We start from the raw sequence: 18509 nt of genomic DNA on the forward strand, positions 1-18509 counted from the left end.
ACAGGAAAGACAGACTCATGATCCAATGTTAAACTTAGACACACACCGTATTTATTCATGTACTGTTCCTTTGTGTTTTTCTAACTGGGAGGGAGAGCTTCCCTCTCCCCAACCCTGTCCACTCAAGGGCCAACAAAGGTTTGTCAACACAGCAAGTACTCGAGCCTTTCCATCCCTCCAGGGTTAGGTGCAAATAAACGATCCACCTCTAAGTGGGGTCAGAGAAAGCAGGAGCTGGCCAGCAGTCACGCTGACACTTGGCTGGAACTGCCATCCCGTGCAAGCAAGAGGGCAAGTACGTTTAGCACTACCGAGAGGTGGGACTCGATAGTCAGGAGCAAGCCAGAACCTCCATGAGTGTCAAGAAAGGGAGGGAGGCCAGGTGCGGTGGCTCACGCCTGTAATCCTAGCTCTCTGGGAGGCCGAGGCGGGAGGATTGCTTGAGGTCAGGAGTTTGAAACCAGCAAGAGCAAGACCCTGTCTCTACTATAAATAGAAAGAAATTAATTGGCCAACTAATATATATAGAAAAAATTAGCCGGGCATGGTGGCGCATGCCTGTAGTCCCAGCTACTCATGAGGCTGAGGCAGCAGGATTGCTTGAGCCCAGGAGTTTGAGGTTGCTGTGAGCTAGGCTGATGCCACGGCACTCACTCTAGCCTGGGCAGCAAAGTGAGACTCTGTCTCGAGAGAAAAAAAAAAAAAAAGAAAGGGAGGGAGCGTGCTGGACAAGCTGGCCCAGAGGTGTAAGTGGAATGATCAAGACACAGGGTCCATGAGCAACACAGCAGGGGACAAGACAAAGCTCCAGATGAGAGAGCAAAAGGATAAAAGATGTAGCGAGGAATGAAAAACCAACCAAAGACCTTTATCTGTGGAGCAAAATCAGAAGCAACCGGCAGTGAACAAGGATCCGGCTGCCGTGGGGCTGAGAGAGGAAGGTCTGCAGTGGAGGAGTGGATGGAACACAGAGGGGAAGTGAACCGGAGAACGGAAGCATCAGACTTGGCAAGAAATCCGAGGAAGAGTACAGTGCAAACCAGCTCTTTGCTTTCCGGTACTCAGGGTCTCCCAGAGAGGAAGGCGGGACTAGACTAACGACACTGAGTCCCGCAGACCTGCAACGAAGACCATGGCTCTGAGGCTAAACTGCCTGGTTTAAATCTCTCTCCCTGATTACCAGTTAGGTGATCTTGGGAAAGTTACTTAGCCTCTCTGCCTCAGTTTCCTGAGTCTTCCACAAAGGATTATTGTGAGGATTAAATTACTTGTCTCCTAGTAGGCAGTTTATATGAGACTTAGTTATCATCATGATCATCATCCTCCTAACTACTGAACTATTTGGAATAGTTAAGTTTGCCAATCTCCCTGACAGAGGTTTTAACTAACAAGTTTATCAGTTAACATCAGGATTTAACTGATGGTAGGGTAAAGAAAGATTTCCTAAGCTTTAATAAAAGCAAAGGAAGAAATCACAGAATGACTCCACAGGGCATTCTCAAAGCCACTATATGTAAGTAAAAGGAAAGAAAAATAAGAAAGGGCGAACTAGGAAAAAACTCTTGATGCACAGTATCTGATAGATAAAGAGTTAATACCACTAACATATACAGTGCTCTTACAGAAAATAAGAAAACACTAACATTCAAAAATTGGCAAAGGACATAAAAAGTAAGTTCACAGAAGAAATACAGGGTGGGCGAGATGGCTCACATCTGTAATCCTAGCACTCTGAGAGGCCAAGGCAGGAAGATGGCTTACAGTCAGAAGTTCAAGACCAGCCTGAGCAAGAGGGAGACCCTGACTCTCCGAAAAATAGAAATATTAGCCGGGCATGGTGGCCGGTGTCACTCGCCTACAGTCCCAGCTACTCGGGAGGCTGAGGCAGGAGGATCACTTCACAAAATTTTGTAATGAATATTTTGTAATACAGGTATATTTAGCTACAATTTCCATTTTTCCCTATGTATGGCGACTTTTGGGACACACTGTAAAATCATGTTTTCAGGAAAGGCAATTGATACTAGCTTCTATATAATTTTTCCAATTGGTTTCAGAAAACACAAATGTGTTCATGATGCATGTTTATGCCTGCAAACACCAGGCAACAGCTGGGGAAGCAGGACCCTGCTAGCACTGCCTGCCTCTGAGCAGTGGAAGAAGAACTGGGTGAGATATTTACTTCTTAATTTGCAGGCTTTCTTTTCAGTGGCAGGATTGTGGGTGGGTAGTGTTTTTCAGAATTTTACAAAAAATTAAATGAAGGAAAGTGCTCACCTTTCCCTAGTAAGATGCAAACTGAAATGAAAAACAAAACACGACTGTGTTCACCTATCGCACTGACCAAGATTTTGCAAACAACTGAAGCTGGGGAGGAGGATGAAGTCAGCACTTGCAGATATCACGCATGTGAATGTAAATGGGTACCGACTTTGTGGAAAGCAATCTAGCAGCACACATGAGCAGCCTTAAACAGTTGATACCCTTTAATTCTATTTCTCAACATCTGTAACAAGGATGTATCATCTATAAATCTATAACAAGGATATATTAGGTACACTGGCAAGAGCTATGAATGACATTGTTCATCACAGTTATTCATGAAAGTAAAAAGTTGGAAACAACCTTAAAGTCCAACTTCAGGAGAATGATTTAAATTATAGCACAGCTAAATGATGAAATGTTATGTAACCACTGAAAAAAGTTTTCCTCCTCATATTTATGTTTTTGTAACAATCATGAATTACTTTTCTAGGTAAAAAAAAAAAATCTGCTTAAAAGAAAATAAAAAGCTAGGGCTAAAATTGAGTTTGTGGATTCCAAACCTGGGCTTCAACCTTCCTTGCCAATAAATCTAGAGGAATGTTCCCGACGTACTATATAGACAGATTTATACAATTTTCTAAGCTGCAAAGTTAGGCCCTAAGAATGTGCAAGAAAAATAAACACTGAGCACTGCACTGGGGAATGTGCTTATTGAGAATGACTTTCCCCAAATGAACAATGAAATGGAAAAGTTCACTCATGGGATTTTTAAAGAACAGTTCTACAAAACAGGGAGTGAGTCACAGAGACAGCAAAGAAATGACAAACCACAGCCCCCAAATCTGCACCAAAAAATCCACCTTGGTTGACCCAGTTGGTGACAACCGTGGGCCACAAGGTTCTGCCTGAGTCCTCCAAACCCTGGGACAGGCATGCTTCCTGTGGAACTGGCTGCCACCTCAGGTGCAGATGCCTGTCCTCCACGGCTCACACACCAGACAAGGAGGGAGCACCTCACGTGACTGCTGGGACCAAGTGTAAGCACTGTCTGAGCTCCAGCAATAGAGGTAAAAGGCCCATGCCCTTAAAGAACTAATGGTGAGGACACACAGAGAAGAAAATAACTTGAATACATTAAGAAAACTGCCATCACTAAAGGCCCAATTAAGTCTGGCACGGAGAGCCAGGGAAGACTTCGGGGTTGAGGGCACAGCCTGGAATGGTGTCCACACACTCAGTAGACAGGAGCCAGTGGCAGGACCAATGCCCCTCAGGGCCACCTTGGGCAGAGGGGACCTTGGGTAATCCGTTTCAGCTCCTCCTCCCAGCACTCAAGGCTGTGGCGTCGGCGCTGGTTTCCGTTTCATTGCGGGGCAATGGGTAAGTCTCCACAGCCCATATCAAAAGGATGTCAAGTTCGACTCCTAACTTCATTACCCAAATTAACTGACTTTATTTCTGCTCTTGAAAGCACCTTTAGGCCTAGATTTTTGTACGTCTGCTATACCTGCACCCTCAGCACGTCAACACTACCCCCGCCACCCCAGGTTCAGACCCGGGCGCCTGTCTTCCCTCTGCATTACAACTCAGAGAATCCACGTCTAACCGCCACAGGGATAACTCCCAAATCTCAGGTTTCAGGCCTGACTTGTTCTGGACACTCTACTTCTCTATCTCCTGCTGTCTACCACACGCATCACTTCAAAGTCCAGCCACCCCTCTCACTGGTAATGATCATCATACCTGTCACTCTTTGGGACTTATTACTTGTCAGTACTTAGTAAGCGCTGCCATTCTAAAGCAATTCTCACATTAACCCATTTAATCCTCACAACCCTCTGAGGTAGGTGTACTACTAATAATCCTCACAACCCTCTGAGGTATTAATAATCCATTGATAACCCATTAATAATCCTCACAACCCTCTGAGGTAGGTATACTATTACCATCCTCATTTTGCAGGAGGAGGAAACTGCGTTGTAAGTAACTCGCCCAGTGTTACAGAGCAAGTAAGTGATATGCTGGATTGGAACCCAAAAAATCTGGCTGTAAAGTCCATGCTCTTAACTACAACACAACATTGCTCTGACAGATATAAAAATGAGCTTGTCACATACATCAGAATCCCCCACCTTGTAATCACCTAGGCTTTGAACCCTGGAGCTATCTTTTGCAAATGGCAACGTAAAAAAGATGACTCCTCTCCTTTATGCAATTTAGTGCTAAGAAGTTCTGATGGTTTTTCTTCTAAAATGTCTCTCATTTACTCTTCCTATCCTGTACCCCTGGCTCCTGCCCAAATAAGGCCTTGATTATAGCATACCTCCTGCCAGAGCAGCAGCATCCTTGTTAGAAAAGACCTGGTATCTATTTCTTCCCCCTCCAACTCAGTCTCCACACACTCAGGCTAATCTTCCAAAAATGGATCATTCTCACATTCTTTCAAACATTTACTAATCTGGTTCTATTTAGCAGGCATCCTGCCAGTCTTTGTGAAACTGAACTGAAAAATACCCAATTATTACCTTCAAGAAGATCACAGCCTCCAGGTTGTTTCCAATTTATTACCCACCCTCCAATCCTCTCCCCCACCCACCACCCCCTACCCAATTCAGGAACCTTCAATAGCTCTCCAAGATTTGCAGTAAGGTCCCAAAAGTGGCAACCCTCAGGCCAAATCCTCCATAACAATGCTTTGTTTAGACAAACATGCTTTTAAAAATTTTGATTCTGCAATTCCTTAGCAGCCAACTTTTCTCCAGTTCTCTACACTCACCTACGCCACCATTTGTGTTTCCCACTGAGATCCAATGAATAAAGTCTAAACTTTTAATCAGCATTCAAGGGCCTTCCCAGTCTGGTTAAGATCCTGACCCTTCCCTCCCATTACTTCCCAACAGGTGGCTTCTTCTCAATCAGATGACTGAAGCCTGCTCCCAATGCCTCAATGGTGCCTCCCCTCTGGGGGGCTCAGAGGTGCCTGCTGCCCACCTTCCCTCTTTGCTTTTCCACAGCCACCTGCACAAGTTTCTACCCACTCCAGGAGCTTCCCAGACCACTGCAGCCCAAGTTGACTTTTCAATCTCTGAAATCCCTCTACTGTCTATTAATTTTGGAGCTTAATTACACAGAAATATCTTGCCTTTCTCAACAAACCACAAATTCCCAGTTTGGATTACCTGTCACATACTTGTTTTTGTATCACTTCCATTTTATATAAACAAAAAATCCATATTTGCTATAAAGTTTAAGCAAAATGAAGCCATATAAAATAAAAAAAGGAAAAAGAAATCATCCTAAATCCCGCCACTCAGAAATAACTGTTCTCCCACTGATTATTTCACAAACCTATTTTTAAATATTTTTCTATGAGCCTACACACATGTAAGGATGGCAGGAGAGATAACAGGAATAATTTATAACACTGGAACTATATATAATTCTTAAATAAAAATTTAAGGCTCAATTTGATATGAATTTATCCTAAGAAAAATAAAGTAGAACCAAGGGAACTGCCAGTTTTCAAGTAATTGTTTCTTTTACATGTGATATATTAATTCCTTAAGGATCTAAGGTTAGGAAAAAGATTGTAAAAAATATTTTCTTAAATTTTAACTCTTTCAAATTACATGTTTCACTTTTACATAGTATTGTCTACCAAGAAAGACTAAAACAAAAACTTATTTTCACCTACTTCTCAATCCCAACTCCTGCTCCTGTTTTTTGCACATTGTATTAATAATTTTACTTTGTTAAAGTTTTAATATTTGCAGCCTATTCTGAAGTTATAACTGCCAATTGTTTCATCTTTCTGGATATAAAATGGATTGAAATCTCAACAACAGATCTTTATTATGACTTCTGCAATCTTGAGTCCTTATTTTAACTCCTATCTTGGTTAGCTCAATTTCATTAACTTGATTTTTCAAGTAAGCCTCATGAGTTCATTTGTGTTTAAGGATGTCTGCCTGTTGCCTTTGCACCTGCATATCAACTTCAAAGGACACAATTGTTCTCTACTCACATTTCCATTCTCTCAATGACATTGTTCTATTTTCTAGCATTAGGTATTCCTATGGAGAAATCTGACGCAAGCTTAAGTTTGTATTTCCTGACTTTCCTTTGTCTGCACGACTCTTTTAAAGTTCAATTAATTTAACTAGAATGTGCCAATGCCCATTATTATGTATTGATTTGTCCTGGTATACAGTGTTCCCCTTTGATCTGCAAATTTAGTTCTTCCCTCAAATCAGAAAAAAAATTTTTTTTATTTCATCATATTATGGGGGTACAAATGTTATTAAGGTTACATATATTGTCCTTGCCTCCCCTCCCCAAATTTTCTGCTATTATATCATGAATACTTTTTTGATCTTTTAGAGAGAAGATGATGATAGATATGAGGACAAAGACGGACAAAGAGTAATCCAACTCAGCTAGAGTATCCCCTGAGATATAGATGCTGGGTGACAATTAGGCAGAAGGACTATAGGATCTGGTTCTACTCTGCCACCGTTCCCTAGGAGTTAGCCCATTTGCTTAAGAATAGTTTGTCTTGGCCGGTGCGGTGGCTGTAATCCTAGCTCTCTGGGAGGCCGAGGCGGGCGGATTGCTCGAGGTCAGGAGTTCAAAACCAGCCTGAGCAAGAGCGAGACCCCGTCTCTACTATAAATAGAAAGAAACTAATTGGCCAACTAATATATATAGAAAAAATCAGCCGGGCATGGTGGCGCATGCCTGTAGTCCCAGCTACTTGGGAGGCTGAGACAGAAGGATTGCTTGAGCCCAGGAGTTTGAGGTTGCTGTGAGCTAGGCTGGTGCCACGGCACTCACTCTAGCCTGGGCAACAAAGCGAGACTCTGTCTCAAAAAAAAAAAAAAAAAAAAGAATAGTTTGTCTTGAGAGTCAAAAACTATCTGGTTTCTCTAAAAGTTACCGCATATATTGCCTATATAATTATTAATAGAAGATAATCAAAACTTTCTGAACAAACACATCAAACTCAACAGTTATCAGTATGGATTCAAATGCAGTGAAAGTATGAAATACACATGTTCACTTATTACAGATATTTGCATTCTTAAGCCCTAAAAATGGGTTTTGCTCTTTTTAGTAGGCAAGAAGAAAAGGAATACAAACCTCCACTGAAGGTATGTCCTGCTTCTCAGAACATGTGTCTTCTTTAGATGCTTTGTGAATCTTCTTTTCTGAAGAAGACTTTGCTTCAACCTTTTTCAAAGTTTCACAATTATCTACTTCATTCTTGGCAGGCACTTGCTGGTTATTCCCTTGAACAAACAAAAACAATTCAATTTCTAGCTAAAAACTGCCGTTCATATTCCCCATAGTTAAACTTCTCTCTTATGCCAAACATCTCATTTGATTTAATGAGATTTAAACTTAAGGATTGTTTTTGACATCCCTGATGCTCTAGAAATTTATTTTGTTTACAGGTGAAAATGCACTTAAGAGTTCTACAAGTAATCTTTAAAAGAGATCAAGGGCCAGGAGTGGTAGCTCACACCTGTAATACTGGCTAGCACTCTAGGAGGCTGAGATGGGAGGAATGCTTGAGCTCAGGAGTTCATGACCAGCCTGAGCAAGGGCAAGACCCTGTCTTTACTAAACATAGAAAGATTAGCTGGGTGTGGTGCATGCCTATAATCCCAGCTACTCAGGAGGCTGAGGCAGGAGGATTGCTTGAGCCCAGGAGCTTGAGGTTGCTGTGAGCTACAACGATGCCACTGCACTCTGCCACTCTACCCATTGCACTCTACCCGAGTAAGAGTGTCTCCAAAAAAAAAAAAAAAAAAAAGGTCAAGGAAAAAAAGTGGGAGGAGGACACCAACACTCATTGCATCATTATTCATATTAAACAAAATTTGGACAAAATCCAGATGTCCACTGATGGATGGATGGATAGATAAACAAAATCTACTATGTATGTATTCCATACAATGGCATACCATTCAGCCTGACTCACTAGATAACAATGTGAAATATTTAACACTACTGTACGGTTAAAAAAGGAATGACATTCTGACACATGCAAAACATGGATGAACCTTGAAGACATTATGCTAAGGGAAATAAGCCAGACACAAAAAGACAAATGGCTTTATCCCTCCACCTATGGGGGACTGAGGCCAAATTCACAGAGACAGAAAATAGAATGGTGGTTACTAGGGGCTGAGGGAAGGGGGTAATGGGTATTTATTGTTTGGTAGGTGCAGGGCTACTGTTTGGGATGATGAAAAAGTTCTGGAAATGGATAGTGGTGATGGTTGCACAACAATGCGAATGTACTTAATGCCACTGAACTTTCTAATTAAAAGTAGTTTAAATATGGTAAATTTCATATTATGTATATTTTAGCACTTTTTTTTAAAGTGCTGGAAAAAAAAGCACTTTTTTGGGGAAGAGGGAGAGAGGGATAAGGACTTGGGTTTCGGTCACGACTCAGCCACTGATTCGTTTTATGATCAAAGTAAGTCTCTTAAGCTGCTTGTGCCTTAGCGTCCTGATTTATAAAATGAGCAAGGCTCCACCTTCCTTGCCTACCCTGCTTGACAGTCACAAAGATGAGAACAGAACAGACGTAAACGCAAAGCATCCCCCAAAAGGACACATGAACAGCTTCAGGGAAGGTCTTCCCCTGCACAGCAAACGCCGGCCCCGCGCCAGGGAGCAGCCCGCCACCGCGCCAGGAACAGTCAAGGAACCATGTGGCACAGGCGGATGCTGGTAGGAAAACTTTTCTGAGAACACGGTTTTTCCATTTTTCCTTCAAGTGATTTCTTAAGCGTACTTCTATCTCTCACCTCACAATAAAGGGCAATCAACTCCAACCCCACAGTAACCAGCCTTGGTTTTCTAATTTGGAACAGAAAGTATTTCAATGTCTTCTCCCTTTTTCTTTAACTGAGAATCCCTCACAACACCTTTGAAATCTGAGAAGGTTCACAAGGCCACAGTGCAAGTATTTCCTAGCAGAGGGGGCTGCAGGCTAAGGCGGGCGGGACAGCTGACCAGATGGCGGCGGCAGAGCCCTGCTGGGGCGCTCGGACAGGGCGAGTCCCCCACCCGCTGCCTGAACGGAGCAGTCAAGTCCCCTCTGAGTCTGAAATTCCAAAGCTACAAACTAAACTCACTCAGGAGACATAAATTTTCCAAACGACACAAGGTAAACATACTTTCATGCTGTTAACAGAAAAAATATTACATAAATATCAGTAACTAGCAAACTGCTGGGTGAGCTCATGGCACACATCTCATAAAGCCACGCTGGCTTTTAGGGTGCAAGCACAACTTGGCGTGTCATGTCTTATACTTTCAGAAAAAGAGGCCCTATCTCAAAATTAATTTAAGGTAATATTCTCCAAATATCATAAGATGAATACAGAAAATTAAATCTTTTTGCTAGACTCATTACAGAAAATAAAATATTATGGGATGTTTGAATGCCTTTGGCTATGATGAAACAGACTTAAAACTGCAATGGTCAAAGTGGTATCCAGAGAAAAATCTGATCGCTATCAACTGGGTATTCCTTTAATACCCAGGAATAACTGTAACAGTAGAGTCAGCAAAGAATCTGCATCAAAGGCAACTAAGGAATTTCCGTCCCTATAGGACAGTCAACCATCTGCCTGCCGGGTTTAGAGCTGCCTTATTTAGAGGACTCCTGGGACACAGCTTTCAAACCTGCGCATTCCTCAACTAAGAGCATCTACCAGCAGCCCTGTAGAATCATTGTTACCCCCCATTTCATAAGCTGTCAAAATTAAAAGTCACTCTTTAGCAGAGAATGCCTTTGAAATGTAATTTCTTCTACAACACAAACTGCATGTTCAACATCCACAAAGGAAAACACCAACCACTATGAATGAGTAAAGCAAACAGCCAGAGCAAGGCTGATAGGATTCCTAACAGAAAAAGAAACCATGAATAAGGATTATCGCTTAGGATTCTGGAAGCCATAAATATGAAACAGAATACAGATACCGTCCTCAAAAAATAGGTGCCATTGCTTTCTTAGCATCCTAATTTGTGAGAAAATAGATTTCCTTGAGTTTTCTTCAGGGCAAGAATACAGCACTGAAAGTATGAGGCATCAAAGTTTCTTAGAAAGGATCCAAATTTAACAGCCAATACAAAACCACCCCCCAAAAATAGTAAAGCACAGACTTTTAGAAAATTAGTAATAATGCTTTCTTTGGGGCCAAGAGTCAGGATAACAATAAAAAGAATGTTAGTAACAAGTTTTTTGGTGATTCTTTCAGAAATTCTTACATGAAAACATTCAAGAATATGGAAATACTGACTATTTAACTTACTTTCTTTAAAAATGGAGCCAACTTATGTCATCCTATTAAGCAAGCAGCTTTCCCATGACCTCACAGTCAGAGTGTTTGTGCCACAGTTAAAAATCAGAAACAAGTGGAAGAAACAATAACAGAGGGGACAGGAGAAAACGATGAGAGGTGACGAGTATGTTTACAGGTGCCAATGGTCTCACGAGCTATACTATACGTGTTCCCAAACTCATCAAGGTATACACATTAAATACATTTAGCTTTCTTCCTCCAAAAGGTCATTAAAATAGAAAACAAAAACTAATCAAAGAACAAGGGAACTTGCCAGCATTCTGCCTCAAGTTGTACTGTCTCAGATCTAATCACGTGGTATATTTTGAGTAAACCATTAGATCAGATCTCCATTTCAAGTTATTAGTATGTATAAGTAAATGAGAACATTGTTTGAATTTCTGCAAATACTCGTAGTTTCAGAAAGTTGGGGTATCTAATTCAGTGAAAACTTTTAGGTATTGTTAAGTTCGAGGCTTAGAGTATTATTAAATTGAAAAGTCTATTACCCTTTACTTTATTATAGGTAGAAAGCAGAGAAATAATTTGCTATTTCTCTTTGGCAGTGCCAAGGCCAACCACAGCCTGTCTTTAGCCATAACTCTAAATCTGTATTATTTTGATCAGACAATTAAAACAGTTACAAATGTTTAAAAAGAGATATATTTCAAAAGGTTGCTTACATTTACAAATAAAGCCCTACTACCCTTGTCAGATGATCAAGAGATTCTGGAACATGTAACAAATGTTTGAAACATTTAGCTGTTTCATAGTTGTTTGACAGGTTGATGCCAAAAAACAAGTGTGGGAAAACAGAGCCCTGAAGAATCTGTCAACAGATTTCATTTCTAACAGAAATTGTAGTTTATGATTTACTACAGACCCCTCGCTCGGAAGGAGGCAGTGGGAAAGGGGTGGGAGAGGGACAAGGCACATTTTCTGTTATTCAGAAAACATTCTGTTTTTTGACAAGAAGAAGAATATAGTCAGAGAAATATACCCTGGAACATTCTCCTCTCACACAATAAGCTACACTCAGGAGGCAAAAAAAGCCTCAGAACAGGAGAAGGCACCATTCTTCAGGTCTGCAGGAACTCTGCTGGGTTAGAAAAATCACTACAGTACTCTTAAGGATCGGGGGGCTGCCCCCCAACCCCGCCTTCCCTGTTAAAGGCAATCTTCGCACTAAAATTATTTCTACAGAACGTCTGTATACTTTGGGAGAAATGGCTAAAATGTGGCAAACCCATTACCTGGTTTCAACTGAGTGAGTGGAAGTTCCCAATTCCACTGGGCCACACAGTAAACAGTGACAAGAATTCAGGATCCTCAACTATCGGGAGCGCTAAGCTCAGCTCACAAGCCTGAAGCCGTTTCCTTCAGATTCCAGAAAGGATCTTACCATGGCAACAGCAATGCTTTGCACAAAGTAAAACACTTTCCAAAATTAAAAAAGAATGAATTCTCAAAGTTGGAAGTGAAACTCGGAAGGCTCTTGTCTACACAGTTTTCTCATTCTTGAGCGTCCTTTCTATAGGTCTGTTTGCCATCTGCCCAGTTCCTGTGGTGCTTTCCTTTGAAAACTGACCAAAGAACCCAAAACCTTTAATATCGCTAGGAAACTCTGAATCCTACCTTCAAACTACAATGATCTTCTCCTAGATTTCTCAGTCCTTTCTTATTTTTAGTATTTTCAATTCTTTACAATTTTTAAACTGTAAATGGGTGGCAGGCTATTTATTCACTTTTTAACAACTTTGATAATTTTCCTAGAAGAGTGTTGCGAACATAAAACAAAACGCATGTCAGTGAATGGACTTCCCTGAGAGGAATCCCCTGCTGCAGTCTATAAGAAGTACAGGACTATAAGCGCCTTGGAATCTGCTGGTCTGAACATGTTGGAAAGCCAAAGTTTTGTCATTAACTCTTATTTGATCTGATCAGCAATCATCCTGACATCATTTAACATACTGCTGATCCAGTCAAAAAGTAGTTTGTTTGTTTATTTATTTTGAGACAGAGTCTCACTTTGTTGCCCAGGCTAGAGTGAGTGCCATGGCGCCAGCCTAGCTCACAGCAACCTCAAACTCCTGGGCTCAAGCAATCCTGCTGCCTCAGCTTCCCAAGTAGCTGGGACTACAGGCATGCGCTACCATGCCTGGCTAATTTTCTCTCTCTCTCTATATATATATATATATATATATTAGTTGGCCAATTAATTTCTTTCTATTTATAGTAGAGACGGGGATCTTGCTCTTGCTCAGGCTGGTTTTGAACTCCTGACCTCAAGCAATCCGCCCTCCTCAGCCTCCCAGAGTGCCAGGATTACAGGCGTGAGCCACCGCGCCCGGCCCAAAAAGTAGTTTAAAAAAAGTCTTGCAGTGAAAGATTTGTCTCCATGTAAAACATTATAAACATACTAGTAATGTGCACAGGAAGGAAAGATCGTGAGCAGGTTTACCATGTACAATGATATAAGCAAATCATATGCTTATGGACTCCCATATCAAATTGACTCATATTTATTCAACTGTTATTACATGGTAATCTTGGCTCAGTCTTGAAGTCTCCTCTGGTCCACTCTGACGCTCCCTATCTGGCCCATGCCTCTACGTTCCAATCACTTCAACATCCCATGACGTGGCAGAAGTTCCCTCCATCCGTCTACCCACAACGCCACGGGCACTGCATTGTGCAGCCACCTTTAGCCGATGGACACAACAGATCACAGAAACAGCACTTCAGGCGGGATGAGTCCCTCAAACAACTCTCATTTCAAGGTGTATAAAGTCAGCCTATGTCAAAGGCTGTGCTCAGGCCGAAAGACTCACAAAACAACAAAAAAGTCCAGCCAGGACTCACTCCATCATCTTATCCTTTCACAAGCGTTTTGTAGTCTGGACCCCCGAGAGTGTCTGGGACAGAAATAGAACAACAGGCACCCAAACCACCCCACCCTAAAATGCCCGCAGACATGGTATGCCATGCTTTGATTTGAAGATCTGGTTAACTGCATTCTCCAGGGGACATACTCACATGCCATGCAGAGGAGACACAGGGCACAGTGTCAACCTTGCAGACCTGAGTCCACTTCAAGTGTGCACACGGCTGCCAGGGGAAATGGCACAAACAGGCTGGCACTAGGTGCACCAAGAATGCACGTGCAGCTGCCCAAACCACAGTCCACCCAGAGGATTCCAGCTCTCTTTTTAATTAGCAATGTCCTTTTACAGAATGTTTAAAATTCAGTTTGGGTCTTTAACAAATGCATAAAAGCTCATCAGAATTAGTCAATCCATAGTATTGCTGTACCTTCTCTACAATATCAAGAAGTAAAAAACACAAAATTATTTATATTTAGATATTTCAAATAAGATCAAAGCGACTAAGTTTTTCCAGATTAAAAAGTGTCAAAAGCCGGGCGCAGTGGCTCACGCCTGTAATCCTAGCACTCTGGGAGGCTGAGGCGGGCGAGGTCAGGAGTTCGAAACCAGCCTGAGCAAGAGCAAGACCCCGTCTCTACTATAAATAGAAAGAAATTAATTGGCCAACTAATATATATATATATATAAAATAAGCCGGGCATGGTGGTGCATGCCTGTAGTCCCAGCTACTCGGGAGGCTGAGGCAGAAGGATTACTTGAGCCCAGGAGTTTGAGGTTGCTGTGAGCTAGGCTGACGCCACGGCACTCACTCTAGCCTGGGCAACAGAGTGAGACTCTGTCTCAAAAAAAAAAAAAAAAAAAAGTGTCAAAAATTGGACTTCTAACAGGTCCAGTAATGTGCATATTAAAATAGGATGGACAAAAGAAAAATAATATAAATAAGCACAGGCCCTTATGCCAGAGGCCAAAGGGACTTGTGAAAGTATAAATGACAATTTTATATGTAGGTAGTCTTCCTAGTTCTACTTTTGCTTGCATTTTCCTTAACTATATTTGCTACATGAGAACATGTGTCTTCTTTTAACCAAGGAATACAATGAGAGAAGAACCAGGGCCAAGCAGCATGAGATGGTGGCAGCTATTAAATAAAAAAATTGGTGAAGTTTTGTTTGGTCAGAATCATTTCATGGGCTGGTTAATTTTTGCAAACAGTCTGAAAACCCAAGATAAAAAAAAAAAAAAAATTAGGAAAAGGTGCCTCTATCCTCCCAACAATAAAACATGACATTCCCATTCCTCTAAACTTATGTACTAAAAATCAAACTTCCTGGGTGCCTTGTCTTAAAACTTTTCATTTTACAAGTCACGTATCAACATTTACCCCTTTGCTAAAAAACTCTGTGCATGAACTAAGAAACTCAGCATCCATAATTAAAACTGAAGGCCACAGGTGAGAACAAAGTCCATTAAAAACAGACTGGGGACACACGGGAGAGAAGCAGCATCAAGGAGGGTGGAAAGATTACCATTATTTTTCCTGGAAATTTCTGGCAAGTCTGACTGGTGGTAATGAGGTGGGTTTCTCGGCAAATGATTTTCAGGTAGTTTCTTAGAGGTCTTCAGTGGACAGAGCTCCCGTTCCTTGAGCTCAGCTGTGTTCCCTGAAGTTTTAATGTCAGTTTCCTTAGGAAACATACATGTCTGTATTCCCTCCTTCACGTTACAATCTGAAGAAGGATTATGGGCAACAACTGTGTTTTTCAGTGTGTTTTCTTCTTTGTTCAATAAGTTTTTGGGAAGGGTTAAATTCTTCTGCAGGTTGACATTCATGCCACTGGCATATTTGAGGCTGATCCAGTTCTCCCCCATGACGTCAGCACAAACATCCTCTTTAGCAGCAGACAGGGGGCTTCCCAGGGTCGAAGTCTGCTTGTCCTCAGTAGTAGTGTTGGAGCTGCTGGCCACAGAGGTGCTGGGTTTATGTTTACTGTAATACACTGAGCACTTGTGCTTCTTCTGAGAATGACCATAGGTAGCTGGGCTCCTCTTGGCAGCATTCTGGATCCTGCTCTGGGGAGTGTTCACGGGAAGGCAGCCTTTCCCTCTGCCTTTATCAGAGGGGCCATATGTATCGAGAAAGTTCTTGCAATTGCTTCTGAATTGAAGAAGAAAAACATTTAGCATAAAGGCAAACCAAATCAAACTCTGCTTTGTTTCTACATCCACGGGGAAGAGATAGCAGTCAGTATTGTGTGTACTAAGGAGTTCTCCCTTCCCTTCTCCTAAAGCTCCTGGGGTTTTCTGCCAGGGAGGACATCCAATAAACTGAGTCCTTATAAGGAGACTATCTTATAATAAATGGGGCAGCTGTTCACACGACGACTCAAAAAAAAAAAAAAAAATTTAAGAACACAAATTTAGAATCAAAAGTTGGATTACCTTACAACAAAATCAGAAATGAGTAATATCAAAGGTGAGAACACCCCTACACACACACACACACACACACACACACACACACACAGATTCTTACTTGTGAGAGTGGGAGCTGATTATATCCATTGGACCGCTATTTTGCTGTGATGAGGAGCTAGCATTTTGCCTCTGTCTTGTTTTCATGAATTCCATAAGAATGTACTGTGCTTGTTGGAAGGCTATTAAAATCACACCCAACAGAGACAAACTAAGAAAGGAAGCATGAGGTTCATTAATGCATGGTTCTGCCTGGAATTTAAAAGACTAGTTTTATTACAGAAGAGTAATGAATGATTGATGGGAGACATCTAAAGATACAGTATTAAAATTCCCTAAGATTTATGCCATCATAATTTTTGTTCCTTAAAAATAAAAAAAAAATACCACCCAAATGTGCATATTTATGAGTTGGACATTACAATTCAATTTTTATAAAATCACTCAAGGCTGGGCGCAGTGGCTCACTCCTATAATCCCAGCACTTTAGGAGGCCCAGGCAAGAGGATCACTTGAGGCCAGGAGTTCAAGATCAGCCTGGGCAACATAGCAAGGCCCCATCTCTACGAAAAAGTTTTAAAAATTAGCTGGGCATGGTGGCACACACTTGTAGTCCTAGCTACTTGGTATTTGGGAGGCTGAGGCAGGAGGATGGCCTCACTTGAGCACAGGAATTCAAGGCTGCAGTGAGCTAGGATATCACCACTGCACTCCAACCTGGGTGACAGAATAAGATACTACCTCCTTAAAAAAAAATTTAAAACACTCAAAAAATGTCATTCTAGCCTTCTAATCTCAAACTGTCATTGCACCAAGCTAATAAGAATAACTAACATTCCTGTCTTCCACCAAGACTGCCAATGAACATACTATATTTGAAGCACGATTGTCTACTATTCTCCTACAGTTCTATGACTCTCTTATAATGAGTCCACTGTCACCTTAAAGCTTACCAGTTACTACCTTGTATACTTCACACATGTCAAAGTTCTCAATGCAATAAAAATCCCACTCAATTCATATGCTTTGACCACACTTGGGCAACTTGTGTGTTTTCATGCAACTCGCCTGGATGACTTCTCTACCCAGAGAAGAACAGTGGAGGAGGTGGCTTACCTGACAAAAAAGACTGTGAGCCTCCAAAATGACTCCTCCCAGCTGGGTCCTGGCACCACATTTGCACATAAGGGCAACAGGTGATGAGGTAGGGTGACATTGAGAGTGAAGTGAAATTCTAGGTCTGCTGCAGTTACAAGAGTTAGGTCACGAATGACCCAGGAAGATGTAAAGTCTGGAGTAAATCTGATAACAAAAGATTCATCTTCATGAACTTTTAATTGTTTTAATTTCAGTCTCACAAAGCAATATAATTATAATGGCAACACAATTTTCTACTTCTACAAAACAGATACCTTTACTACTTAAGGTGTCTTACCGATGGAAAAAGGTCCCCCCCCTCCCACCCCACATTATTAAATGCATCACAAAACTGAAATGAAGTTAAAGCCCAATGCTTACACGATGCTGATATCACGGGATGCGTTTGGGTCCAGGGAAAACTGATGACAATCTAACACTTCAAATCCATAACCTTGGCAACTATACCCATTAATTTTCAGAGATGACACAGTTACAGGAAGAGGTCCAATATTCTCAACTTTAAAGCTCTTTGTAATAGATAACATTTGCTTGCTGTCTTTCGGTTCTAGTGAGGACAAGAAGTGGTATTCAGTATATATGAACTATAAAATTTATTTTAAATAATTTATCGGATCAATATTTATTGAATCAACCAAACCATGATCTACATTATTAAAATGGGGAAAAAATTCCACATAAGCTCAAAGTACGATTTCTATCTAATTTCTAGAACAATTATAGATGCTGTTACACAACCAGGATACAACAGAGATACTTAAGTCGTTGAGATTTTTCTTAAGTTACATGCTCTGCCTAGGTACCTCAGAATCTCTTCTTTGGGCCTTTACTTATTGAAGGTTAAGGTTAAAAGTTTATTCTTCTCAGAAGCCAAAGAGTTTGGCTTTACCACTGGCCACCAAATACTCGGTGCCCTTGAGATTCTCACTCATATTGAACCAAGTGCCAGTTAAGAACATGTGCTTCTGTGTGTTGTCATCACAGCTACTAGAAACACAGTTCAAACACCCACTATACTAAAAAGAAGTGATTAAATCCTTACAAATAAATAACAGCACATTTTATACTGAGAGTTTGAAAAAAGAAGTTATGACAACTTATAAATATCCCCATAAATTTATAACCCATAATCTATTCCATATAAGAACTAATATTTTATCTGGTTCTATATTTTTATATTACTCCTTAATACTATGATCCAAAGTCAACTCTAAATTACCAAATGAATGAATGGAAAAATGAATACCCTGAAGAATATTGAATGCAAAACTATCACCAAATCTTTTCAAACTCAGAGCTCATTTGGCATTTTCTAAAACAAAAATATTCCAATCAGGCACTAAAATAGCTCTACAAATTATCC

General features: G+C 41.1%; 1 protein-coding gene across 6 annotated transcripts in view; it reads right to left on the reverse strand.

The window, feature by feature from the left end:
* The window catches only part of TMEM131L (transmembrane 131 like), a 161645-nt gene that overhangs the window by 15654 nt on the left and 127482 nt on the right, over window positions 1–18509 (reverse strand). For all 6 annotated transcript variants that reach the window (XM_020280152.2, XM_076010569.1, XM_012783657.3 and 3 more), the window contains 5 exons: window positions 17507–17693; window positions 17105–17290; window positions 16050–16199; window positions 15043–15671; window positions 7405–7553 (listed from right to left, as the gene is read on the reverse strand). In XM_020280152.2, coding sequence (XP_020135741.1) covers window positions 7405–7553; window positions 15043–15671; window positions 16050–16199; window positions 17105–17290; window positions 17507–17693 — 1301 coding nt within the window. The remainder of the gene's footprint in view (window positions 1–7404; window positions 7554–15042; window positions 15672–16049; window positions 16200–17104; window positions 17291–17506; window positions 17694–18509) is intronic.

Source organism: Microcebus murinus, chromosome 15 (genome assembly GCF_040939455.1).
Source record: "Microcebus murinus isolate Inina chromosome 15, M.murinus_Inina_mat1.0, whole genome shotgun sequence".
Classification (NCBI taxonomy): Eukaryota; Metazoa; Chordata; class Mammalia; order Primates; family Cheirogaleidae; genus Microcebus; species Microcebus murinus.